This window comes from Mangifera indica, chromosome 13 (assembly GCF_011075055.1).
Source record: "Mangifera indica cultivar Alphonso chromosome 13, CATAS_Mindica_2.1, whole genome shotgun sequence".
Lineage (NCBI taxonomy): Eukaryota > Viridiplantae > Streptophyta > Magnoliopsida > Sapindales > Anacardiaceae > Mangifera > Mangifera indica.
In genome coordinates, this window is record NC_058149.1 from 14,000,597 (window position 1) to 14,027,512 (window position 26,916).

General features: G+C 32.3%; 4 protein-coding genes across 5 annotated transcripts; 1 reads left to right on the plus strand and 3 right to left on the minus strand.

Moving 5' to 3' along the window:
• Positions 1–55: 55 nt before the first annotated feature.
• LOC123194669 (auxin-responsive protein SAUR71) lies at positions 56–1,101 on the minus strand. The gene has a single exon (XM_044608002.1). It carries the CDS (start codon positions 730–732, stop codon positions 214–216), a length of 519 nt encoding a protein of 172 aa, XP_044463937.1. The 5' UTR covers positions 733–1,101; the 3' UTR covers positions 56–213.
• A 5,935-nt stretch (positions 1,102–7,036) lies between these two features.
• On the plus strand, positions 7,037–8,813 carry LOC123194285. The gene is made up of 2 exons (XM_044607456.1): positions 7,037–7,542; positions 8,168–8,813. The coding sequence occupies exons 1-2, from the start codon at positions 7,375–7,377 to the stop codon at positions 8,705–8,707; spliced, it is 708 nt and encodes a 235-aa protein (XP_044463391.1). The 5' UTR covers positions 7,037–7,374; the 3' UTR covers positions 8,708–8,813.
• A 2,550-nt stretch (positions 8,814–11,363) lies between these two features.
• Positions 11,364–11,897, minus strand: LOC123193985 (calmodulin-like protein 2). The gene has a single exon (XM_044607085.1). It carries the CDS (start codon positions 11,895–11,897, stop codon positions 11,364–11,366), a length of 534 nt encoding a protein of 177 aa, XP_044463020.1.
• A 1,221-nt stretch (positions 11,898–13,118) lies between these two features.
• Positions 13,119–22,392, minus strand: LOC123194605 (probable protein kinase UbiB). Of its 2 annotated transcripts, XM_044607890.1 has the most exons (19): positions 22,235–22,392; positions 21,567–21,688; positions 21,253–21,480; positions 20,541–20,627; positions 20,347–20,436; positions 20,135–20,261; positions 19,222–19,322; positions 18,608–18,776; positions 18,325–18,446; positions 17,785–17,913; positions 17,613–17,711; positions 17,458–17,515; positions 17,304–17,379; positions 17,090–17,219; positions 16,834–16,991; positions 15,195–15,267; positions 14,916–15,107; positions 14,439–14,532; positions 13,119–14,243 (listed from the first exon to the last, which is right to left on the minus strand). In XM_044607890.1, exons 2-19 carry the CDS (start codon positions 21,648–21,650, stop codon positions 13,396–13,398), a joined length of 2,865 nt encoding a protein of 954 aa, XP_044463825.1. In that variant the 5' UTR covers positions 21,651–21,688; positions 22,235–22,392; the 3' UTR covers positions 13,119–13,395. The 2 variants fall into 2 exon arrangements, with proteins under 2 accessions (XP_044463825.1, XP_044463826.1); XM_044607891.1 differs by lacking the exons at positions 21,253–21,480; positions 21,567–21,688; positions 22,235–22,392 and adding an exon at positions 21,214–21,232.
• Between the last annotated feature and the right edge of the window lie 4,524 nt (positions 22,393–26,916).

Here is a 26,916-nt window from a genome sequence, read left to right on the forward strand (position 1 = left end):
GTTGATTAAAGATGCATGTGGATCAGGAATTCAGGTAGTGTTTGAAAGAGAGTCATAAATGCAGCAGCAGAATGGTGAGTTGCAGACCATATAAAATTGTTCTTACACTTCTGCATCATCTTATTGTTCATGCTCTATCTCTCATACATGGCCGCATGAACAAAAAAAGAGAACAAAAAGTCAAGACAGACTAGAAGAGAGGGAAAAAAAAAACTATCTGCACATTGGATTTTGAGGATGATGAGATGGAGTTAGTGGGCATTCTGATGAGCAATAACTCTTGATATCATCCATATTGAACCAACCTTCCTTCTCGGAGAACGTATCTTTCTTTTCTTCCATCAGCTTCACAATATTCTGGAAAACAGATACTTTACAGGGAATCCTGAGAACACCAGTTTGTTGAAACCCAAATTCCTCTTCAGCTTCTCTCAGTAAAATGTGAAAAGCTTGATGACTCAGATACTGGGTTGGGATTATGAATCTCTTTAGCTCTTCTCCAACGCAAACAGCCAAGTACCCTTTTGGGACAACATTGCTTGATGCTTGAGAACCTGGGTTATCTGATAAAGATAGTGTCCTCTTCAGAAACTTGATGCTTTTAGTCCCATTGTTGTTATTGTTGTTGTTGATGGCACTTGTTTTTGATGAATTTGCAAGCTTTCTCCATTTCTTGAGGATCTGTAGAAGCTTAACTATGTCTCTGATCTTGTCAGACTTCTTGGACTCCATGGCTTGAATACTTTGATGCCTCTCTTCTTCACAAGTGGTTGCTGTTAATGTCAATGGCAATAGGGTGATTGTGAGTACATTTTATAAAGAGGTTGGGCTGTTAGGGTTTTCAGAGTATTTTACTATTAAAGGAAAAGGAAAACCATGAGCGGAGGAGGTTTGATTGAGTGGGTACTTCTCCTAGTTCCATAAATTGTCAGTTTCAGAGCTTAAAAATCTCACTCTCTCTCTCTCTCTCTCTCTCTCTCTTTAATGACCAATAATGACACTTACTGAGATTCTGATCTGTTAATGTGACTGTTTTAGTTTCCAAAGCAAACCGCCCCAACAGTCAAGTCAATGTACCTCGTACAATTCAATCGTACTGTTTCTGTATTTTAATATTCATCTTCATGGTTAACTCTGTCTTCAAATCCGGCTTTGAAACCGGATAAACAGAAACTATCACATAATTTATCCAGATTTTTTATTAATTGTTTTTGAGAATGGTTTTCCGGTCATTCTCATTTTAGATTTTATAATTTTTTTTTTCCATTCAAAATTGTGAACGGCCAATATAATAGAGTTGTTTTTTGGTTAACAAGTAATCTAAAACGTGGAAAGAGTATTCACATCTTAGACTTTGCATTTTCTTTTATTTGTCTAAAATTATTAAATAAATAATAGGAAAATTGAATAATTTTTTATTATTAATCTGTCATGGTAGGGAGTCATCTTTGTTTAGTATCTCATAAAATTAAATTAGCTCAAGAAGAGCCAAAGAGGGGTGACTTGGGCAAAGCCTAGGAATGCCAACCAATTTTGAGTTAAAATTATAATAGTAATTTTTTTTATTAATTAATTTATATAAAATAATACTTTATTTATTTTTATGATAATTTTATACTGTTATTAATAGATTTTATCAGCGAGACCAAGCTAATCAGGTGGACCAAAATAACATGGGATCATGTGAAAATGATTACTTGTTGCATTTGACTAATTATTATTATTATTATTATTATTTTATCGAAGACAACGTGATCCGCACTTCTTTCTCTTAATTGTTTGAAATCGAGATAACTTTATTTAACAGGGAAATTTGAATAATTCCCAAATTTAAAGACCTACCACTGCAAAATTTTAATATCATTAATCCAACTTTAACGTTACTTTTTTCTTGATTTCCAGGTACCATATTATATTCCGAGCATTCAGTGCTTTACATTTAACTTTGATTTAGACTGAGTTTGAATAAAACTTAATTTAAAAAACCGATTTAAATTTAAAATTGATAAACTAAGATTCGAATTCAATTATTTACATTAGTCACGTTTATGAAAATAAGTATAATTCTTGATTTGAACTTAATTCATTTAATTTTAATTTGAACTCCAATAGCTCGTATCAAAGATTTGAGATTAACTCCAATGGCTTCCCATTCTCAATCAAAAAGATCTTCTAATTGTAATTAAAACAAAACATAATTTGAGATTAACTTAAATTTAAAAGATCCAATCTGAAATTGATTCAAGATGAACCAACCAAGGTTTAAATTTAAATTAAAAAATAGTTTTAAATTCGGTCTAAATCAATTCGAACTGATTTATTTATAAAAATAAATCTAATCTTTAGTTTAAATTTGATTTGCTTAACCGAAGCTCAAATTTGAACACAAAAAGATTGAAGAGAATTTTACACTAATTGTAAATAATTATGGCATTGATTTCCTTTTTTGAATTTAGCATCAATTAATTGACAATAACAAAATAGGAAGGGCCTAATTTTAAATGCATGGACCTGTGAACTTCAAATGATGAACAGGCTTCCCCAATTTGTTACCAGAATTTGAAATCATATGTGGGCTGGATTTGGCCTGATTAAACCATCAGAATTACAGTTAAATTCAATGCAAAGTGTTTAGTTTGAATCAAACAAACAAGTTTGAGTTAAAAGATGAAGCTTATCCTCGTAAAATGAGTTAAGTCGAGCTGATCCACGTATTGAAGTTTGAATTTTGAGTCTTAATCCATCAATCTCAAAATAGTTTTTTGAATTCAAGTAAATATTAAAGTAGACTTTATTCAGAGTTAGTCAGAATTGAATTCAATCGTATCTGACATAGAATTTTACTATTAAAGTTTTGACACTGAAAAAACTTATATGACATAATCGTACTATTCAATCATATTTTGAAAGAATATTATAAGAGTAACGTTATATTTATACACTTTTAAATATATAATCAGATACGCATATAATGTATCATTATATAAGTATATAATAAAATATTTAAATATGGATATGTGTTAATTTTATTAATAATATTTGTTGAGCACTAAACCATAATGCTCAAAAGCTAGACAAATTAGGGCAGCGTCAATGGTTGTTTGTTTTGTTTGTTAGGTGATGGAGCACTAGAGGCAACATGGTCATATGTGGATCCCATGACATAACCGATAAAACTCATAGCGCTGCTGATCTGTTGGCCACCACTTTCAGCCAACCATACCTTGCTGGCTGCTCCACCACCACCACCATCGCCGCCACCTCATGAACCATTGTTTCGTTGATTGCATGTCTTTCAAACTTTTTATTTTTTATTGATTGATTTGCTCTCATGTATACAACTATTAGCTATACTAGTATACTTTGCATGTCTTACCATCACCTAGAACTAGGATTACGGATTCGAATCAAACCGAATTTGGACAAATAAAAGTCTTCTCAAGCTGGCAATTTGTTTGTCAAACAAGTTTCAAAAAATCGTTAAAAAAGAAGAAGAAAAAATATTAGAGATTAAAAAAAAATAATAACCGGAAAAGAAAATAAATCTACTAATGACTTTTAAACTACTCAATAGATTCAATATTCAACTTGACTCGAACTTGAACTAAAACTATCCTAATTCAAGTTTAATTTAATTAAGTTAAAATCAAATCGAAACTGAATAAACGTAAATCAAACACAGTCGTATTTTTAAAATAAAAAAATATTGGAGGCATCTTCACCTTTTGACTGATTAATGTATCACTATTGGCCTTTAGACCAACAATTAAACACCATCAAATGATATATTTCTTGGTTTATCATCAGTCTTTTCCTCTTCAATCTTTCACTACTTTTACAAAGGAAACAAAGTAGAAAATGCACTGAAAAAATTGACAAAAATATTTAATTTGACAAACAACAAATGCTTTGTATTCGTGAGATAGGTTGATGAAACTTTTGAGACCTTAAATTTGTCATTCAACACAAAAAGGAAAATAAAAATAAAGGCAAGAGTGGACAAAGGTGAATGAATGGACAATCCATAATTGTTGAGAGCCCTTGAGATATTATAATATATGTATCCATGCATGAAGAATCTCTTTACTATTTTCCATTAACATGCCAACTATATACATATTAGAATTAATTCTTCTATAAACGATAGGCCAAAAGACTTGTTCCCACTCAAGTTTTGATATAATTCTAAAGTTTTATCCATCAATTTTTAAAAACTCAAATACCCACCTATAAATTAATTTCTATTAAAAATCTCAGTTAATGTTAGAGTAAAACTGTCATTTTAATAATATTATTAAAAATATATATAATTTTTTAGTTTTAAAAAGTAAGGGATATAAAGAGAAAAACTGTTTGGTTTTAAGATAATACGTACCCGTGTAGCGCTTTTGAGGTTCATACCAATTTTCATTAATTTAAATATATATAATATTATTTATGGATATTTATTTGGTGAAAATAGTTTAATTTCTAAGAGAGAGAGAGAGGAGATGTTGAACAATGGTGGACATTGAATATGATTCCAACATGTTTCCCCCGTTTTATTCCAAATATTATTGTGCCTAATATGCTTCCCACAACATCACTTGTTTGTCCCTCCACTTTCCCTAATCTAGTTTATTCCAGTACAATCCTCCTCTAAATTCAATTAATAAAGAGAATTGATGCTCGGCTCTTGTTGTCAAAAGAAAAGAATATTTAACACTAAATTCATTTACTAAATTAAATCCATATATTAATCTTCGATCCAAATGTTTTCATCGTTAATAGAGTTGAGTTCTATTCAAAAAATGGTCAATATAAATTTAACTTATATCTAGAACTATAAATTTAAATTCGAATTTACTTAAATAATGAAACATGACCCTAAAAAATGAGAAAAGAAAGAATCGTTAAAAAAAAATTATCAGAAAAGAAGTTAAAAATAAAATAATTGTCGAAAAAGAAGAATTTTGATACACCCTTAAATTTAAATCAAACTATTAAATTAAAAATTTAGCTTGAGTATAGATTCAAGTTAGCTTTTCGCTTTGAATATTATTTGATACTCAAAATAGAAATGAGTGAAAGGTGATGAACCACTTTTTGTGAAGGAAAAAGAAAAAAAATTAGGTTAACAAAGAAGAGACGTGATAAATAAGAGGATCTACTTGGCCACTTTCATGCCACAAAAGAAAGAAAAGAAAGGAAAACCGTAGCCTGGTGTATTATTTACATGCCTAAAATAATGGAAAAATCATATATAAATGGCTGGCAAGAGGGCTACGTACACGTGTATAACACAATTGGATATTGTTGCCCAATTTAATCATGAAAATATTAAGAGAAGTGCTGTCCGCAAAATTAATAATAAAATTATATGAATTTATAATAAATATTAATTTAAATATTTTATATATAATTAGGATATCATCTAATTTGAATTAAATTAAGTTTAAACATATTGAAATTGAAATTTAAAAATATTAAAATTTTAAATTTAAACATATTTAAATTAAATTTAAATTTAAATAATTCCAATTCAAATTTAACTGTATAAATATACATACCTATGTAATAATATATCTTTAATAAACTTAAATTAATTCTTACTATATTCTATCCGAAAATTTTGGAGTGAAATGACAAAGGATTCTGATGCTGGCTGGCTGGCTGGGCCAGAGGAGCGACTGAATTTGGCTGATTTTTAGATTTACGTAAGTGCTATAGACTCAGAAACGCCTCTTCTTTTTAATGGTGCAAACGTCATGACTGACTTGTTTTAACAAATGGAATTGAGTTTAAGTTGGTGATAAGAATGACAAAGACGTATAAATAATGTCACCATTTCTTTTTTTGTTTGTTTTCCGTCGTTTATTTCAATAATTTATTAGGCCAAATGGCAATTTTCCACCCCTGCTTTAATGAAGTAACGTTGCCTATCCTCCAAATTTAACAAAGTCATTTCTTCATGGGTGTGTCAAAATCAGTTTTGACTCTTTTAATTATATTGTTATACTGTTAATAATATATATAAAAACTATATTTTAATACCAAATACTTTATTTTTTTTACCTTATTTTCATTTCATCGCAAATAAATTTAACTATCATTTGTAATATTTATCACCGACAAAATAAAAAATTACATCAATTGATGTAAATTTGATTGAAACTGCATCCAATCATTGTGATTCTCAATTGAAATCACATTGATACATACAATTTCAATCAAAATTACACTTAAATAATTTGATGTCAATCTAAAATCATACTAATTAATGCGATTCTTAATGCTATTGACAATAAACGTCGTTGGTGATAATTAATTTTAAATATATTTTTTATGATTTTAAATTGAAATCAATATAAATTAGAAGTAAAAATATATTTGATAAAACCTTAGGGAAAAATGTTATTTAGTTTGTGCACTTCTTCGTTTTTTCAATAATTTTATAAAAAATTTACACATAAAGAAAAATGACATTTCAAACTTTAGGGTGGGAATTGTGATTCTATTAAATCTTGGGTGGGACTTAGATGTTGGTCATTCCTTTATGATTTTGGGCCTTGTCAGACTCTCACTTCAGCAACCTTCTAGTATTTATTTCTTCTCAACAAATCCTATTACTTCCACCCCCAACACTATTTCTATAAACAACTATAAAACCTTTTCTATCTGTAAAACTTTGATTTTCTCTTATTCATAATTATCAGCATCGAATATATATCTTTCCTTTTTTTAAATCCTCAATGATTCAATGCTTTTTATGGTGTTAGCTATCTAGGTCACATTAGACGTTTTATTAGAAAAAAAAAATGAAAGCAAATATGGGTAGATTTCGGCCGTGCTAAGATAGAATAAGGAACAATTTGAGGTTGGCTTGAATCCATAAAGTCTAGTTTAAACTCCCTTCAATTGGCATGAAGTCATTGAAAAGTTATTAAAAAATGCTGGAGAAAGAGAAAGATAGTCAAAAAAAAAAAAAAAAGAAGAAAGATTGTTATGGGTAAGGAAAAAGGGTTAAAGAAAATGAACTTATCAATGAATTTGTGAGGATTTGTTTGATTCAAATTGACTCAATTTAAACTTAAGTTAAGGTTACCCTAACTTAAATTCGGTTTGAATCTAATTTGGTAAGTGGGGAGTGGGACATAATTCCCAAGTAGTCACATTATTTGTGAGTTAGTGTATTAAAGGAAGAAGTTGCTTTTTCCGGAGTTTGCATTGAATTCCGCATTTAAAGAAGTCCACATTCATTCCAGTTTGGGCATATATACAGCTGATTGTCACAACAAATTTTACAGAGATCGAATTAGAAGCCACTAAGGGAGAGAAGAAGAAGGAAGAAGAAGAAGAAGAAGAAGAAAGAAGAAGAAGAAAAAGAGATCGATCATGGAATGGAGAAAGGTCTACTTGGATCTCATACTGGTTCCTCTAGGCTTCTCAATAACCATGGCTTATCACGCTTGGTTATGGCATAAAATCCGAACGCAACCTCTCACCACCACTATTGGAACCAATTCTAAAGGCAGGCGTTTCTGGGTTTCTGCAATTATGAAGGTACCTTCTTTTCATTAACTTCTTCATATGTATGTATGTATGTATGTATGTATGTATGTATGCCAAGTTAACACCTTCTTTTACAAGATATGTAAGTGAGGAGGCAGTTCTTTATGGTGCAAGAATATCCGAATCTTGAACCACCATATCAAGTGTCATGGTGTCATGAGTTTGTAGAAAGGAATGAAGAATTACTGCAGGTTATAAATGGGAAACATGAATATCCTTTCCAAAGAAAGGTGGATGTCAGTAATACCATAAATTGCTTTCTGAGGTGTATGATAATCTTGATAAATCTCTCCAATTTCATTGTCACGTTGTGGCCTTGCTCATCCATGTGCATAATGGTTGCTAGTTAGATTTTTGCTAATGAGATTTGAGAGCTTAAACCCATTTGAATCATATCTACAATTCAAAAATTAGCTACTCAGAAAATTGATAATTGCAACTAATTTTGAATACACAATTGAATATTAATTATATAATTAAGTAATTTTGAATTAGAAGAAAATAACATTTAATTACATATTAACTAATAATTTGAATAGTTAATAAGATACTTAAAAATAGTTGCACCGTGAGATTGTTGACATACATAACCTGTGAATTTGATTTGTGGGTGCAGGACAATGACAAGAAGAACATCCTGGCTGTTCAAACAATACGAAACATGATAATGGGATCAACCCTAATGGCAACAACATCGATACTCCTTTGCACGGGTTTAGCGGCAGTAATAAGCAGCACATATTCTATCAAGAAGCCCCTAAACGACGCCGTATATGGGGGTCATGGAGAGTTCATTTTGGCATTAAAATACGTGACCCTTCTCACCATCTTCCTTTTCTCATTTTTCTGCCACTCATTGTCCATCAGATTCGTAAACCAAGTGAACATCCTCATCAACACGCCACCAGACCCACTGGCCATAGTGACTCCTGAGTACGTGAGTGAACTGTTGGAGAAAGGCTTTCTTTTAAACACTGTTGGAAACAGACTGTTCTATGCTGCAATGCCTCTTCTGCTTTGGATCTTTGGCCCGGTTTTGGTCTTCTTGTGCTCTGTAACAATGGTCCCAGTGCTTTACAATCTTGACGTCGTGTTGGGGAGTGGAAAAGGAAAGCTCGCTGTCGATGAATCAAATAGGGATTTTGAATCTGTGTGATATTATATTTATGTACTTGTACAATCACATGAACTCCTAGTGCATGCCCATGCATGCATGAATGAATGCTTTCACATATATAATATTTCTCCAAATTTGAGCCCAATTTTGTTCATATTTCTTTTTGAATTCTTCTTATGTATCAAATAATTTTGAATTAAAGATAAAATTAAATTTAACCAATTCGATACTTTTAATATTGCATTGTTCTTCATAATTAACACAATAAAACCGTATCAAAGCAGAATTACAGTAATTAATTGAATATTACTATAGATGTAATATGATGGAAGTGAAGGGAAAGATTGATAGCAATGGTGTATTTGATGCAAATTTTATTACTAACTGATATCTGCATTTCATAGTTTTACAAAAGTTAAACAATGATAGCAATGATTAAAATATAATTAGTCTATGGTGTTTACTATTTTGTGATATGAATACACAAGAATAAACTAAAAAATAGAAGATATAGAATACAAACTTTTTTACCTAATTCGGCCTAATAGTCGGAGTGTAGAGAGTGTATACAATACATGATCTATGTACTCGATATAGATTTTAGTTCTCTAGGGCTCTCTTCGGCTCTCTTTTATCTTGGTGGTCCTTCTATATCAATATGGTTTGCTGATGAGAAGTTATACTTAAATTAGGATGCTCAAAAGATTTGCTATTTAAGTATGATTATAAGAATTATTTCATATTTCAATTGAACCAAAAGAGTATATCCATAATGTTATAAATGTTTCGATCAAGAAGGTAAAAATCGATTCTCTTTGTTCTCAAGGATGAAATATAAGAAAATATCTGTAGTCTAAATAAATTTTTTGTTAAACGAGCTTCTTGTTACCTCAATCTAAATTATTTACGTATGTCCTTCTCTAGATGTTGAATAACAATGAGCTAGACTAATGTCTGATCATTGGTCATAGTTGCTCTCTCGACTAAAACTTTTTGAAGAAATGCCTCTCGAGGATAAATTCCCCATACCTAAGAATATCCTATGACATAATGCAAGACAACACATCCATGTAATAAGGTTATATACATGATGACCTCAATTATAAATCATTCAGCACTATTTTTTTCTGATATTTTTATTTTTTTTTCAATTAAAAAATTATATATTTGTTTGTGCCAACTAATGGTGTGATATAATAAATTTATCATTTCTTGTATGTAGCATAAAAGGTTCTCTTTTCGCTGCTCCAATGGAGTTGTAGGGTGAGAAACTTTTTCTATTTCCAAAAGCAAATATAATTTTATACTTTGTGACATCATGCAATAATATTACATTATTCTTATTACAAATTTTGATTCATTAGAAACAATCAGATTTAGTAAAATAACGAATCAATACAATAAAATAATTAAAAATACTATGTTCATAAGACTAGATTTAATTTAAATTAATTCTAAATAAAATTTAATCTAAAATAAATTTGTAACAATTAGGAATATATAAGAGATTCTATAACACTTAGGATTAAATTTGATTCAAATCAAACTTAAACTTAGTTTAACTCAAGTTAAATTTAGTTAAATTTACTTTTTTAAATTAGTTCGAGTTTAAGAAAAATCAAGTTTGAGTTTGACTATACTAATTATTACTATAGTTAAACCAAAATCAATCAAAACGACGTTATTTTAATATATATTAATAAAAATTAAATGATATTAGTATAACTTATTCGAATCGAGTTTTTTTGAGTTTGTGAGTTTGATAATTTAAATATCTTTAAACTCAAACTTTAATTCAATAATATGAAACTCTTATATTTGAGTTTAAGTTCAAATTCAAACTCACCTAAATAGAGTTCATTTTAGGCTCATTCCAGGTAACCAACCAAAAGGTTTAAAATTTAAGAAGGGAGAGCAGACGGGGCAAGCTGGTAAATCATTGTCAATAGTTAGGTATTATTCTAATTTTCTCATTTTTTTTTTAATTTTTAAATTTAAAAAAAAAAGCATGCATTCAAGACCTACTTCAATTCTCTTTCACTTTTTTTTTTTTTCTTTTTTCATTGGACCACTTATCTATTTTCCTTCATTTATTATTGATGATTAGGTAATCTAATCTTAATTATTTATTAATTACTTTACGGTGAAGCTCAAAAATAAATGCTGCAGTCCTAGTTTGCTAGGTTTGTTACTTAATTCACTCTACTTGGGAAAGTAAAGAGATGAGAATTCCCCATTTCAATAAATCTCAACTTAATATGATTATCTAAGATTGATGAATACACAATTATTCTCCGAAACTTGAACACAATTTTTCCTATTAAAAAACTTTTAGAAAACGTTTAAGGAGAGCAAGACTAGTAATTGTAATCTAAGTAAATTTCAGGGCAATCTACAAATTCAGAAAATTGTCTTCTCTTTAACTTAACCATGATAGATCTTTCAGAGAAGATGATATTGATTTGTTGGTTTTGTTGTATAGACCTTTCCAGCCTTAGATGGCTTATGCATGTGTATGTATTGTTGTGTGTGTGTGTGTGTGTGTGTTGGTATGTATGTATAACCCTAAGAAAGACGAGATCAATCACTTCTGAAGTGAAGCATGTAAGCCTTGAAATTTTATTCTGAAAAATTTTAATCCGAAATAAGAATGATGAATATACAATTAGGTTTGTGATCAGGATTGAGTGTCAATTCAACCCATCATCAATTCGAACTCAGTAAAATCAACTTTTCCATCGAGATTCACATCCACAACCTGCAACATCTTTTCAATTTCAGAAATATCCCACCCTTTATCCAGTCCAAGGCGCTCCAGCACCCTCTTCAACTCTTTTGCTTCAATGAAGCCATTGCCATCTTCATCAAAAATCTTAAACGCTTCACGCAGTAGCTCATTGCGTTTTTTCTCATCTTCCAGGTCCCCAAGTGCCTCTTCAACTGGCACTTCTTCTTCACCAGGCAGGTCGAAGCTTGACTTTTCTTCTTCCCCATATATCAGCCCCAAATTCTCCACAACCCGCCTCGCTTTTTCTTTCTTTATCTTCCCGTTGGTTTCCATTCCAAAAACTGCAGTCAGTGCCTGCAGCAGCAGCTCCTGGCGTTCACTGCTTTGTGGCTTGCAAGAAGCAGAAATGGGAGCCATGTGAGTCGAGTTTGATCTTGAAACTTTTAACACTTGCATCAACTCACCAATGATCTTGGAACAGACGCCACTTATGCCCATCATTTTCTTTGAAGCAAGCTTTCAGGCTGAACAAGAAAAACGAAAATGCCGACACTTGATTTCATTTTCTCTGGTGCAAAATACCTGAGTTTATATACTGAGAGTCTTGAAATTGTCCCCATTTTCATTTGCTATTTTATTATTATTATTATTTGCTCGAATCCAATCAATCTTAGTAATGTAAAAACATGGAAGCTGGCCAGCTAAATGGATCGAAAAATGGTACCCGATAATATTAATTTAGTTCATGAGTGTATTATACGAGTTTGTAAACTGAAGTCAGAATAATTTATTTGGAATTGGATCCAGTTGTTGGCAATTCACACAACAGGTACAGGAACTTGAATTTTATATATAAAAAACCAACCCTTTCAAAAGAGAAGTAATGCTTACTTTCAACGGCTTCATAGAATTGATATATAAAATGTTGTCTACTGGCACCTTCGTTGAAGCTGCACACTTTCTCTGCTTCAAACTACATTACCAAAATCTCCCTATAATCCATGGAAATTCGGAATTACGGAGGATTACCCATTTTACGGAATTCTTAAATATTAAAATTAAAATTGATATTATTGTATTTTTCAAAATATATTATTAATAATGTATTGCATTAAACTTTTATATATATATATATATGTTATATATTATTATATAGTATATATATATATAAATATATATGTTTTGTATTTTTGGTAGTATCTAAATTTTATAACCGTATGTTTATAAATACATTTCACTACCATAACCGTATGTATATTATTTTTTTTCCCTGTATTTACTCAGCTAGGGTCAAAAGAGTAATAATGCTTAATTTTCTTCTCGTGATGCCAGCTGCTCCATATAATTAATAAATAAAATGTTGACTCTTAGCACCTTCCTTGAAGCATCAGACTGTCTCTACATGAGAATACATTACCAAAATGTCCGTAGAATCCTCAGAATAATAGAGGAAACTCATATTAAACTATTTTTGGCAGCTCATAAGATGAGAGAGCAGAAGCTGCATTTGTAATTGTGACCAGTAAAATTATTTGCTAATTGAATATTGTTATGTTATGTTTAAGAGGAACCGTGCAAATAGAATCACATATAGTAAGATACTCAACGCCATGAAATATATTCGAACACCCTGTAATATTTCAATTCACATTTACCCCTTGTGCTAAAATTTAAGAAGATTTTGTGACTGCATTTCTACATGATAATGGTAACCCTCTCAACTGATAAATTGAAATTTGATTTGAAACTGACAAAAAGTTGTAAATTCAACACTCTATATGAATGAATATATTATCTATCACTACAAGTAGACAGAAATACAGCTCATTGTGCCATCTCCCTATCCAATATAATTACTTGTACTAAATGAAAAATAATCAGTATACGTGTTTACTTATTTACTTCTTCCTCTGTGGAAGCAGTAATGTATATGATTAGGGTGAGAGATAGTCTTGTGGCATAATTATATGCGAAGGAGATACAAAGAAATCCTTCATTTTCAGTTAATGATAGGCCTCTCTAGATCCTGAACAGCTGAATACTCCACCGGCTGTGGGATATTAAGCTCGGAACAAACAAGCTGAATGATTTTTGCAGTTGCAGTACCAAATGACATTTTGTTTAAGGTCACAGCAATAGCAAACCTGTTTTTTATGTCACAGAAACCTGTTGACCCGCCCATGCCCGAGTGCCCAAAACCAATGAATGATCCATCCTTCGCTGTATACCTCTTAAACCCCAGTCCGAATTGGCCATTTGGTAAGGCCAAATTCCCATATTCACCCACACCCAAAAATGCATCATGAATTCTTGGGTTATCGAAAATCTTGCGAGCAGTATCATTATAGACAGTAATAACGGTATCGCTCTTGCTTGTAGAACTACTACCACTACCACCGCCATTGTCAAGCCTAGTATAACTGTTAATAGTAGTGTCTCTTTTAGGACTAGCACCCTTGAAATCTTTGTTGTTTGAAGCAGTCGTTACTTCCTTGCTTTTCTTACCTTTTGATTTTCCCAAGTTCTTCTCTAAAGAAAATTTGGGGATGTGGGTATGACTACCAAGTGGTGGCTTGGATAAAGAGGAATGTGGGGGTGGGGCCACCCCACCATCGACTAGGGCTGCATAGTAGCGTGCAAGGGCACGAGCTGAGCAATGTCCATTAGCAGCAGGTACAATGGCACGACGAGTATTCAACATGTTAAATAAAACCGGCATGCTGGTAGCAATCTGTGCAATTTTGTCAATCTGGAATGAAGAAGGTAGTTCAGGACGAGATGGTCTCTCTGGCAGCTTGCTGAGATCATCTGTATCTAAGGTAAGAGTTGCAAGTCGAGATTCCACACCTGGAAGGGAAACACTGAAAAGCATGATAACACCATTGATGACATTGACAGCTACTTCAGTTTCATCGTGACAGGAGACTAAATAATCTATTCAGTATCAACTTGAAAGAAAATCACTGTTTGCATATTTCACATCCATCGAAAATTTTGTACTATGTGAAATGAGTATATTAAAAAGTGACGTTTGACAAGTACCTGCTGGAATTCCAATATACAGCTCGCCTTGAATATTTAAGGGTCGAATCAATGCTTCTTCAAGAATCTCCTGAATTTTCTTCCCAGAAGCATGCTGTTTACCAAACATATAATTAGAATAGGGGAATACATAGAGAATTTGAAAATATAGTCATTCTTTGATCAATCTGAAGGCCAGCACAATGATTAAACTTACAATCACTGTCAGACAGCACACCTAGGATCACATGGCATCCATACACATCACCCTATATATAGGCAAGACATTTTTTCTTTATGGGTAATTATATAGGCAAGACATTTGGTATGAATAAATTTCAGGGTTATTGTTGAAATAAAGGATACACAAAAAATTATCTCATTACGCCAGATGACATCTTAGAAGGAACAGGACATGCTCAATCATTCAAGGAAAGCTTCAAGCTCAAACCCCTATTTGACCACTACAACTAAAGCAACATTAGCATGTTATAATACCTCAATTATTCCACCACAAAGCCAGCCAAAAGACAGATAATGATACAACTGCTGTTGGCCTGGTTCAGTTTCAGGTACTGACATGGCAATCTGGTTCAAACATTCATCCCAGTCAGCCATTAGCAAAGGATTTGCTGCAAGCTCAGCCAAAGCATTGTGCAAACCACTCGTATGGTTAAGCACATGATGGACCTAAAATGGAAAACCAAGTTATATTGAGTACAAGTATAGAAACCTTCAGAGGTTATGTTTAAAAGGTCACTACGATAAGATTTACACCTTTATGAAATCTTTTCCGTTTGAGCCAAATTCTGGCCAAATGTTAGCAACATTCTCCTCAAGCTTGAGTTTTCTGCAAGACAAAATGCCAAAATTTGTAAGATTAAACAAGCAGTTAAAGTAACTTTGCAATTTTAGATCCCATGATGGCCTCTTCTGTACCAAAGAATCCATTAATCTGAGAATCTTTATCAATTGATTTGTTCATCTTGGTAAGCTCAGAATCATGGTCAAATTCAGTGAATCTTTTTCAAATCCCATAGGGGAATCAATTAATAATTCAGTAACAAACTGAAGGCACGTGATTTCAAACTCCACCTATTTAAATATCTCAAATTACACCGTGTGGGACGTAATGTAAGAAAGCTCCAAAATCCACAATTTGACTACTGAAAAAATTAATTTTTTTCTATTTTCTTTTGAGAAGAATGACTAGAAATGCACCAATATAATTTAAGTCTACAATTACTATAATTACTATTAGTAACAACATTTAATCAAACCAGAGGTTTAATACAAGTTAGGACATCTACAATTGCACAACTTTGTTAGCTTAAAAAATCTTGAGTTATATATTACAGTGTAATTTTCTCTTCATTAACTATATGTCTTCCACAATCAAGAGGAAAAGTGAGTCCAGGCATCCATATTTTGGGTCATGTCAAACTGTATCAATAAATGCCATGATTCTAAATTAAATAGATCTGCTGTATTTCCAAAAAAAGAGGCAAAAAAAGGAACCTCGGCAAAATGATCAAAACTCCCAAAAATCATATAGGTAAATCCCTAACCACGTCAACGTCTAGTTCTACTAGATCATATTGGACTAAGCAATCCCTGTAACTATGCAGTTGATGTGACCCGTCCAAACATCAGCATAATCATGTGAAGAACTTAATAAAAATTTCCAGCGCCATGTCTTGTTGGAATATGCAAGTCCCACATGGGGAAGAAAAATAAAAATGGGTAGTAAAAGGTATCTAAGTTAGATTTGCTTAAGTCATTTTAATAATTGGAGTCCAAAACATGTTAAACCCAAATATATTAAAGACCCATAATTGATAAATGTTAAAAGTACTTTGGAGATACAAAGGCCTAATGGTTGTTGACCCAAGACCAGTTTGGGCATTGTGGTTAAGCTAAAAAAAGTCAGACTGTTGGATCAAAACTTAGGTAGACCTATGGGCTAGCTCAGAAGAGCTAAAACCTATTTCAAGCAGAGCCAGGAAGAGCCAAACCCAACTTTAGATGGGTCACCCCAAATATTGCAAGTATCAACTGATAGCCCAGTTACACTTAAGGGGAATGTTGGAATGTATAAGTCCCACATTAGGAAGAATAAAAAAATAGGTATATAATGTAATGGGAGTAATGGGTATCCCAATTTAGATTGACTTAAGTTATTTTAACAATTAAAGTCCAAATTATGTTAAAGCCCAAATATATTAGAAACACATAATTAATAAATGTTAAAATACTTAGATTTCTAACATGCCTAGCAAGACCTCAACAACATAAATAGAAACTTGAGAATTAGTTGTAATGACTATTAATGGGCATACATATCACTATTCTAACGAAACTTCTGCACGACAAAGTTGGAAGATTCACTAACATAAAGCTTAAGAAAAATACGTACCCATTGTCAACCAGCCAATGTAAAATTCCTGCTGTGACACCCTTTGTTGTTGAAAAAACATTAAAAAGACTATCAGGTTGGACAGGACGAGGATCATATTTACCAAGTACTCCAGCAGCAGTATCTATAATGACCTTGCCATCTTTGTATGCGCAAACCTTAAGACATCATCAATGAAAATCTCATTAAAAGTGAATATTAATGTAAGCCAAAAATTTGCTTTTTCACGTTTTGGCATCCAAAAATAGGTGCAGACCTGAATTCCGAGTATTTTATTATCATTCCCCAGCTCAACTAATAACTTCCTCAGCTTAGCCTCCACATCAGAATGGACTGGGGTATCATAAATCCACTGTGGATTTACTGTTGGTCCCTTGTTAATGTTTCTAAGAAGTTAAATTACATTGTAGTCAGATATGAGCCAGTAAGAAAAATAATGAAGTGACAGTTCAAGGTTAGAATGGACTCACCCTTTTAGAACAGATTCAGCAAATGGTCTCATAATATCCAGATATACTATGCGAACATTCATGGTGGATGAAAGCCCTGAACAAATGTTAGGATATGAGTGAAAGTGCCCAGTTGGTTAAAACAAGGTAAGGAATGGAGAGCTCTATCCCATACCTCTAAGAAGATTCAGGACTCGCGAGAAAATTACTATGTCACCAGGAAAAGCATCAACCTGGAACCAGAGTGTACAACCATATTAATAATATGAATGAAATTTTGAATGAACATCTCGAAGAAACATAGATATAAAAGGAGAGCATTGGCCTTACAGGATTGAAGCGTTTAACTTCTTTTTGGCTGAGTTTCATCTTTTCCTGTATAAGCTTCATGTTTTTTGATCTTTGCTCAGCCAAATTTTTCATGGTTTCCTGCACGCAGGGAGATCAGCAAGAGGTACAGAAAATTTAAGTTGAGAAGAAAATCCAGATAGTGCTAACTTACATGAGCTTCGTTTGCTGGTGTGGAATTACGGAAGAATACAGTTGTAACCTCCATAACCTGCTCAGGCAGGTCTAGACGCAGCTTAAGTCCCATTTCTGCGAAGGCAGACAAAAGAGCTACATGGTCCCCCTTTGACAAAGACAAATATAATTATTCTTTAATCTGGAAAGGGAGATGGTTTGAAGTGATGTGGAAACCAGGAAGACATTGTTAATAAATAAATTGGGTAGAAATCAAGATGGTGAAATTGAGATATCATCCCTCATTAAATCAAGCCAGTAACATTTTGATGAATACTTTCAAGCTAAGTACAAAATAATAGGTCTAGCCTGATGCATTAAATCAAAATACTGCACATTGAGAAAAAAATATAATGCTCCTAAAGTAAAAAGCAAGACTCTTTCATGCCAGAGCAATTAACGCAGTATCAATACAATGTCATCAGATAACTCAGTCTCTTCTAATTTCTAAATGTCTTTAAAATAATTATTACTAACATGAAAATAATAATAATAATAACAACAAAAAGTTAATACAAACCTCGGCAGATGCCAAGAACATTTTTGCTAGTGCTTGTTTCACAGGGTTTGATAGTTTCTTTGTAAGCCCAAAGTCAAGCAAAATTGGACGATGAGGAGCCGCCTTGCTAACAAGGAAATTTCCTGCATCAAAACACCAAAAGCTGAGCGTTGCAAAATTGGCATATTGTGACTAGGAAAAAAAATAAAACTTTTATTAGAACACTGTATTACACTCAAACCAAAGGTCAAACAACATTTCATGACAACAATAGTAAATAGAAGAAACATGTGAAAAGAAGTACCAGGATGAGGGTCACCATTGAAAAATCCATCAACATAAATTTGGTGGGCATATGCACGTGTAATTTCTTCTACAACCTTCTGCTTGTCAACACCATAAGCTTCCAGAGATTCAGAGTCATTTAAACGTATACCATCCATATACTCCAAAACGAGAACAGATTCACTTGACTGTCAATTGGAAAACAAGATGCACAATAAGATATTTGAAACTAAAAATACAGTGCTTTCTATTCTAAGTCAAGTTCCAATGTAAACACTATATCAAAGTCTAACAAGAGTAACATATTGGTAAACCACTAATCAGAACAAAAAAGGCACTCCCTCTTCCCCACTACATGACAACCATGCTGAATTTTGCATTACATTGAAAAATCTAATGGTTACAGCCAAAAGTTAAGCAAATTTGTTTAGATGAAATGAGTGAAATATGATTGTTGGATATTGAATAATAAAACTTGAACTTGTTTCTTCAGGACAAAAATTTTCTGTTTCTCAAACTCATACCTTATGATAACACACAACTAACAATAACTATTCCAGATTCCCCATCCTTCAAACTTAAAAATATTGCAAACTCAGCACATTAAATTTAAAAGAATAGTTAAACCCATGCCTGAATAACTTCGGGAATAAGAACATCAACTCTATTGGCAAGCTTGTTATCTTCACATCTGTTTGTGCAGCCAAGATTTCTAGACACAACTCTAGTATTTTCTACAAACACAAAACAAGCATCAATAAGAAAAGATAAGTGCATGCTGAACAGATGAAAGCATCACATTATCTTCTAAGATGTCGAAATTAGAGGGAAAATCCAGGGTAAGGGACTTAAGAATATATTAATTTGATATCATAATAAAAGAAATGGTTTTGACAAGTTGAACTGAGAGGCCCACATTCTACAGTAAAAGTTGCTCAATTTGAGGAGGTCCAGTTTCACTTCCACAAGGACTCAAAAAAGAAAAAAAGACACCATTGCCACAACATCCAAACCCATCAGTCTCATACTACAACTAACACATATTCCATGAGCAATGGTACACCACTAGAACCAAGGCAAATTAGACACATTAGTATTTCTGTAACTATCATCAATGCTACTACCACAGCCAATGGTCCTGTCTCCTTTACCCATGAATGCTACAGCTGTTGCCAATTAGGTTTGGTTGCAGAACTATCATAAATATGTACCTTAGCACCAGTGTCTACTCTAAAGTCCACAAGCACCACAACAACAGTGCCACCTTAATGCTTCCACTACTACCAGCATATATGACTCAGCCAAAAATTAATGGCCATCGCTACTACCTGTAATTAATTGCAAATTGAAAACCTTATCCACTCAATGGAAGTGCAAAATCCATGATTTGCTTGTGTCAAATCAAATTCCAATGGTGACCCAATTATCTAATTTAAACTCATCCTCATATCACATTTTCCGCTGACCAGAACAGAAAACAACTAGTTTCTTGTTACAAAAATATGATGAATTGTCTTTAGTCCACACATGTAAAAATTTATCATACCAGCTTCAATATTGAAGTCAAGTTCTTTTGGAGCCTCTTTGCACCATTCATCTATCATGGGATTAAAGTCATATTGTGGTTCAGCCCATGCTATCCAGTCAACAATTGATTTTGCATCCTTCAAGTCCTATGAAATTATAGCATACCAAATAACTAATTAATAACTGCAGATCTTACTTTGCATTCAGTATTTAAAACAAAACATGTATAACCTCCAATATAATTGTCTTAATGCCCTGATGTTGAACTTTGACAACCACCTCTCGCCCATCAGTCAGAGTGGCTCGATGGACTTGTGCAATCTGCATAACATAAAACATGACAATCAATATGTATTCCCAGAATGTACTTACTGTCCAATAGCTCATATAAGATCCTAATACTATTTAAAATTTGAGGATCTTACTGATGCTGTTGCCAAAGGATTTTTGACAAAATCCACAAAGAGAACATCCATAGATCTACCCAACTCTTTCTCTATGGTCTGAGTAACCTGTGCAAGGAAAACTCATCATTTAGTTAATCAAGAACTAAGATATTCTGAAGATGTAGGAAAAACATGCACATACGTAGATAGTAAGAGAAAGAGGCATAAGGAGATGTTCATTTTGATAATTGTTCAGATAGATGATTTCTACAAAAAGGAATAATATGAAAATAAAGTATAGATGTAGAGTTATTCAATTCAGTTCTTCATGTCCTAAAACTCCTCATTTGCTCATCATGCACCAATTTCAATAGTTAAAGACTAAGGTTTGTATTTCTTCTAAAAAAAAACTTGCAATCCAATTAATGAATCCAATATCCAACCTATGGATGGAGGGAATGGTGTTTGGCTGGTACTCATAACTGCAGAAAAATCTAAAATTCCAGAACAAATGTAAATGATATACAACAATCATTTTCATCTTTTCTCCGGAGAGTAAGATACACTATGATACTGTTTGACCAGTACCAATAAATGCCAAAAGCGAAATTCACTATGCAAGCAACAGACATATCCAGACCACTAATGTCTAATCTTTCGTATTCACAATGACAGCATCGGCAAAGTAACATCACATTCAGACTTCCACTACCTGCTAATATATAGATTTCAAAGATAGATGAACAAGCACCTCCTGTAAAGGGCGAGGAGGAAGTGAGTCCTGCAACTGCCTGAGAAGAGATATATATGCTTCTGGAAGCACATCAGCACGTGTGGATAAGTATTGTCCAAGTTTTACCCATAAGCCCTCCAACTGTATAATCAGATTCAGAACACGCTTAGCATTGCGCTCGTGAGCCCTCTCCCATAAAGCATATCTTTTTGATTTGCTAGTCCATTTCTCTCTTTGCTGTACAGCCTTTAGTAAAAACAACGTATGACACAATAAGATTCCCAACCAGTTGACTTCCAAATAGTAAGTCAGCATTAACAACGGAACTTTACCTTATAGTCCAGGTAAATCATCAAAGCCACTGTGAACACTCTCATGCGTCTTCTGTAAATGTTCCCCCATCCCATCTGAAACATCTAAGTCCAAAGTTGTCGCTAAGAAACAACTACGGACACTGCAAAAAAATTTAAAAAATAAAAACCAAAAACATAACCATAAAACTGAATCTAACACTTTCACTTTTGTGACTTTCTATAAAGGAAATTGCATGATGTAATGATAGAAGTACTAGAGTGACAAAAGCAAAAGTTCCTCCCTAAGTAATTTATCATCTTCAAATAAGTAACGGGAATATTTTAACTTAAAGAGCAGATATCAATTCTAGTAGCAGCAGGCAGTTGACATAAAGAAAAGCATGCAAATTAAACGATAATTCAATGAAGATTTCATTAATCAATTATTATTTGATTGATAATAACTACACTTTTTCTCTTGATCGGATATTAGTGGAAATTTTCATACAAATGTGTCTTCCTGACATCAGACGACACCTCGAAACATCAAATACAATGATTAGGCAGGACATGAAGAATGAAAACATCAAAATCAATCAAATTACCAAAACTAATTTCTACAGAAACGAAAATCAATAGAATGAATGCAACAAACACGGCCTTCAATGATCAAAAGCAATCAGATAACTTCTTCATGAAGAAATTACCTCAAGGTCTAAAGTCTAGTTGATCAGAGAGAATGCAGTACGGAATTCCTCGAAATTGTCGTCGTTTAAAAGAGGAGAACTTGTATTTGTTCTGTTCTCAATTCATCTCCCCCCTTTTGATATGCAGTAAACATCATCCTCAATAAGAGAAAAAAAGAAGTCCAATGATCAGCGAACACGTCACCATATATCCCACGAGAGAAGACGCGGCTGCATCTCATTGGCAAATCGATGTTAGGGGCAAGTGAGTGGAACTACAAGATTGAAGTCCGATATGGCGTGGAATAAGGGGAAGGTATACATAATCGTGACCGTTGGATTGACAAAGGGATAGAACCTGGGCCGTGAAGTTACTTGAAAGACGTGGATTAAAGAGAGGTAGCCATTGGCCCATTGAGATGCTGCTGGAAGTCAAGTCTTACATTTCGCTGGGAATCCATTAATTTTCAACATTCAAGAAGTTTAAAGGTCAAACCATGCATCACCTTGTGGAGAAGCTTCCTATATTAAATTCAATTTAATTTACAATACTTTTCCAGAAGCACGACACTTTTGACCAATTTGGATTCGAAGGAAATGGACCACTCACTTCGCGCCGGAGGGGGGCTATGGGTAGCCGCAATTCAAATCGATTTAGGTTTAAAATTATTGTTCGGTTTAAATAAATTAAATTTAAACTAAAATTGCAATTTATTAATCTCAAATTAAACTGAAGGTTAATGTTTCGTGACATTAACGTCATAATTAAATTTTAATTATGACATTTTTGTGCCCTAATATAGGGTAATTAATATTCCGTGACGTTTTTATTGCCTATAACAATTTCTCGCTTATTTTTTTTTTTTTCACGGACCTAATTTCATTAACTTATTATTACGATTCTTTGTGGGGACATATTAAAGGCGGCGTTTGATTTGAAAAATATTTTATTACTAAAATTAGATGGTTATCTTGAAGATAGATTATTTTGAAAATTACTAGTATAAATTATTACTATATTTGATAAAATTTGATAAATTAAATATGTATAAATAATTATTATATTTGGTTATAGACAATAAAAGAATATTAGTATATTATTTTATTTAAATATCCTTGAGTATAATTATTCTAAAATATTTTTTATATTATTTGTTATATTAATTAAAAATGGGATTATTTTTATCCTTAAAAAATTAATAAATAAGAATATAATTATAATAAAATGAAAATTATCTTAATAAATTTTTAATACCTAAGGTGAAAGTGATAATCAAATTATCTCTTATATTACCTGTTACATCACCATTGATAATAAAACATTACTGGAATCTTTTATTATTTATAAATCAAACAAAATAATATAAGTAATAAAAGATAGATTATCAGAGTAATTTTTAATAACTCATAACCAAACGCACCGTAAGTGTAGTAATTTATACTTAGGGGACTATTGCTTGTAAAGAATCTTTTTGTTGATCGTTTGTACAAGTTTAGTTCTCTTTTAATTTTGGGATAACATAAGATATGATTTGTCAATATAAGAAGGAAATGCGCTCTCATATAGTATATGTTACATATCAGTGATTTGACATTTAGGTTGAACTGATTAGATATTTAAAATAAATATTCAAATATTAATTTTGAGTAAGATTTATGGTGGACCTATTAGTTTTTAGTCAAGTTACTATAACACCAATATATATCAGTAACATCTATGGTATCGTAAAATTTTTTTGCAATTAGGGTTTCATCTTTTTCATATTCAAAGAGAAAATTCAATTTCTCTCTTCTTCTAGTAATTATCTTTAACTTTGATAAAAAAAATTCATTCAGTATTTCTTGTTTTCTCAATTTATGGTTTTTTTTTTTTTTCTTGTAAGATCTTAGTGTTCTAGTTCAACTTTGAGTTGCTTCTTTGCTATTTATATTTTGGTATGCTCTTGTGGTCAATTTAATTTTGAAAATGAACCAAGGTGGAGGCATTTTATGATTTAATGTGTTGTATAATTTTTATTTTCCTTGGAGCTTAGGTATACGTTCTCTTGTTTTTCTTTTAATTTTATTCAAATATCCACGTTAAATATTTTTCTCTAACGAATTATAATAAAATAATTTTATTTGAATAAATAAAATCATTTTAATTCCCAATATCATCATTTTTGTCATAAAATATTATCTTAAAAACTTGTAAAGTTATAGGAATATTTGATTAAGTTATATCTTTTGAATCCGTAAAACATCTTAAATTGATTTGCATGGACTAATGGACAAGTCAATTATATGATTGTAATTAAACAAAGATTATAATTAATGTTAAGTCGAATCAAGAAAACTTTTTAACGGTTATAACAATTAAAAATTTTAAAATAACACAAGCAAACCTAGACCCATCAATCAATCATACCAAAGGGGAAGAAAACTTGCTGTCACATTTTCTTTTCACACTTGGACTCTACAAACACTCTGATTTATAGTAGTTATAAACTTACATTTCTCAATAGGCCAAACGGCTATTTACTATCCAAGGTATGCTAATGTCAAGTTTCCACATTTTAACTACTAAACACACTCATGAATAGATTAACGGTAGTAAGAGTAAAATCGTTAAAAATAAACTAAAATATCTACTTTTGTCTTCCTAAACTTTCTAAAATTTTTCTCTAGATCATAGTTTCATCCTTTGAAATCTCTGGCGACATCTCCGACTTCATTACTGATCATGAAGCATCCTCTCCTTGATCTCTTTTCCGACGCCCGATCGACGTCGAAGAAGCCATAGAACTTTGTGACAAAAATCGTCGTCCTTTACGAGTAGTCTTGACAAAAATGTCGTTAGAGTTGAACGTTGGTTCGACAGAGAAAATGAAAGGGTTTGGAAACTAAACCCTTGCGATCTTTTCAAACTTAGCTTAGGTAAAAAATGTTAGTAATGAGATTAAATTTTCAAGGGTTAGTTTCGTTAAATTTAATAAAGTTAAAGGGTGAAAACTTGACATTACAACCTGGGAAATATCTCAATAATACAATCTTTAAGGCCTTTATATCATGCTTGTTTCGAGATATCAGTTTGAAATTTTACTTTTACAAAATATCGAGAGTTAACTTCACAAGACTTTGAACTATAGGTAGTAATGACCAGATATAAAGAATCGATTCTCATTCTTGATTTCATAAGAATCATCTTCGATATGAGAATAATAGAGAATCTTCATTCCTTTTTTATAAGAAAATTTCTCTCTTATTTCCCTCTCTGTTCCCATAGGAAAATTCTATTTTTCTTTTTTTTTTATCCCCAAAAATAATAAAATATTTGTTTAGTATCATATTATATTTATAATAATTTAAAATTTTTAAATGTAATTCAATATTAAAGGTTTAAGGGACATGTAAAGGAAGAGATAAACCGAATAGAGGATGAACTGGGAAATCCTCGACCTTATCTCATTTTCGATTTTTGAAATTTTAGTTATTTTCATCTCAGTTCCTATTAGGGTTGGATTCGAGCCGAACCGAGTGAGCTTGAGTTCGGCTTTGTTCATATATAGTCGACTCGAGTTTGAACTCGAGCTCGGCCAAGGCTGGCTTGTTTCGGACTTGAATTCATCTCAACTCGGCTCGACTCATTTTTTGTTATCAAAACGATATCGTTTTTAATATATATTGATCAAAACGACGTCGTTTTGTATCAAAAAATTTTAATTAGAAAATCTGACAAGTAACTTGAGCTTGACCTCCAGCTCGATCGAGCTCGGCTAAGGCTAGCTCATTTCGGGCTTGTGCTTGAGTTTGAGCTGGCTCAGTTCGAATCCAACCCTAGTTCCTATAGACCAATCTTCTCCCTTGTTTAGAAAGAGGTGGGCCAAAAACTTGAAGGCTCGGATTCATATCTAATTTGAACTTGAGATACAAAATCTTGAAGGTATTATTACTGTTGAAGCAAATGGCTTAGATTAATATTCATATTCTACCTCCATGTATAAGTTGAGCTCGGGACAGTTGACCTTATAAATAAAATATTACTCAATCTAATGTTCTAAAGAGAGTGTCGGCCACCTTCCTCTAGTTAATTGGCAGCCAAGTACTACTAATAATTCGGCGTTGTCCTGTTTCTAATTCAACTAAAGCTCATGCATGCATGACTTTAATAAATAGCAATGAAAAGAAACAGATTAAAAACTGACGATGAAGTCTTGAATAGATACAGCAAGTTGCAGTGTGGAGGAGAATGGAGGGAAAGCTAAGTGGCGAACTGTAGAAGAATGTACAGAAAAAGGTCACATGAAAAATAAAAAAAAGGAAGGCATTGTTGAAGCATAAAGCTGTAAAGGATGCTCTGAGAAAGAGCAGCAAAAAATGCAGCGGCTTATCATGGGATGCCTTTACCTTTTCTGTGCCAGCTACTATCCCATTCAACTCTTTGTTCTTTCTTAGCTAATCACCTTCATCATCCACTTTAATTTGTCCTTCATTTGCCTAACCCTTTCAGCTCATCATGCAACTAACCTGTAATTATTGTCATCTTGTAATAAGATTATATATCTGCTAAAAAATATGAAATATTGCGTACGCAAGGACGTTCGCTCCTGAAAAACCATATGGCCAAATGACTATGTCCTACCCAAGGTTTGATAGAATGATGGTCCCATCCATTAAGTTTTAAAAAGACAATTTCTCATGTATCGGTTAAATTTTATATAAAA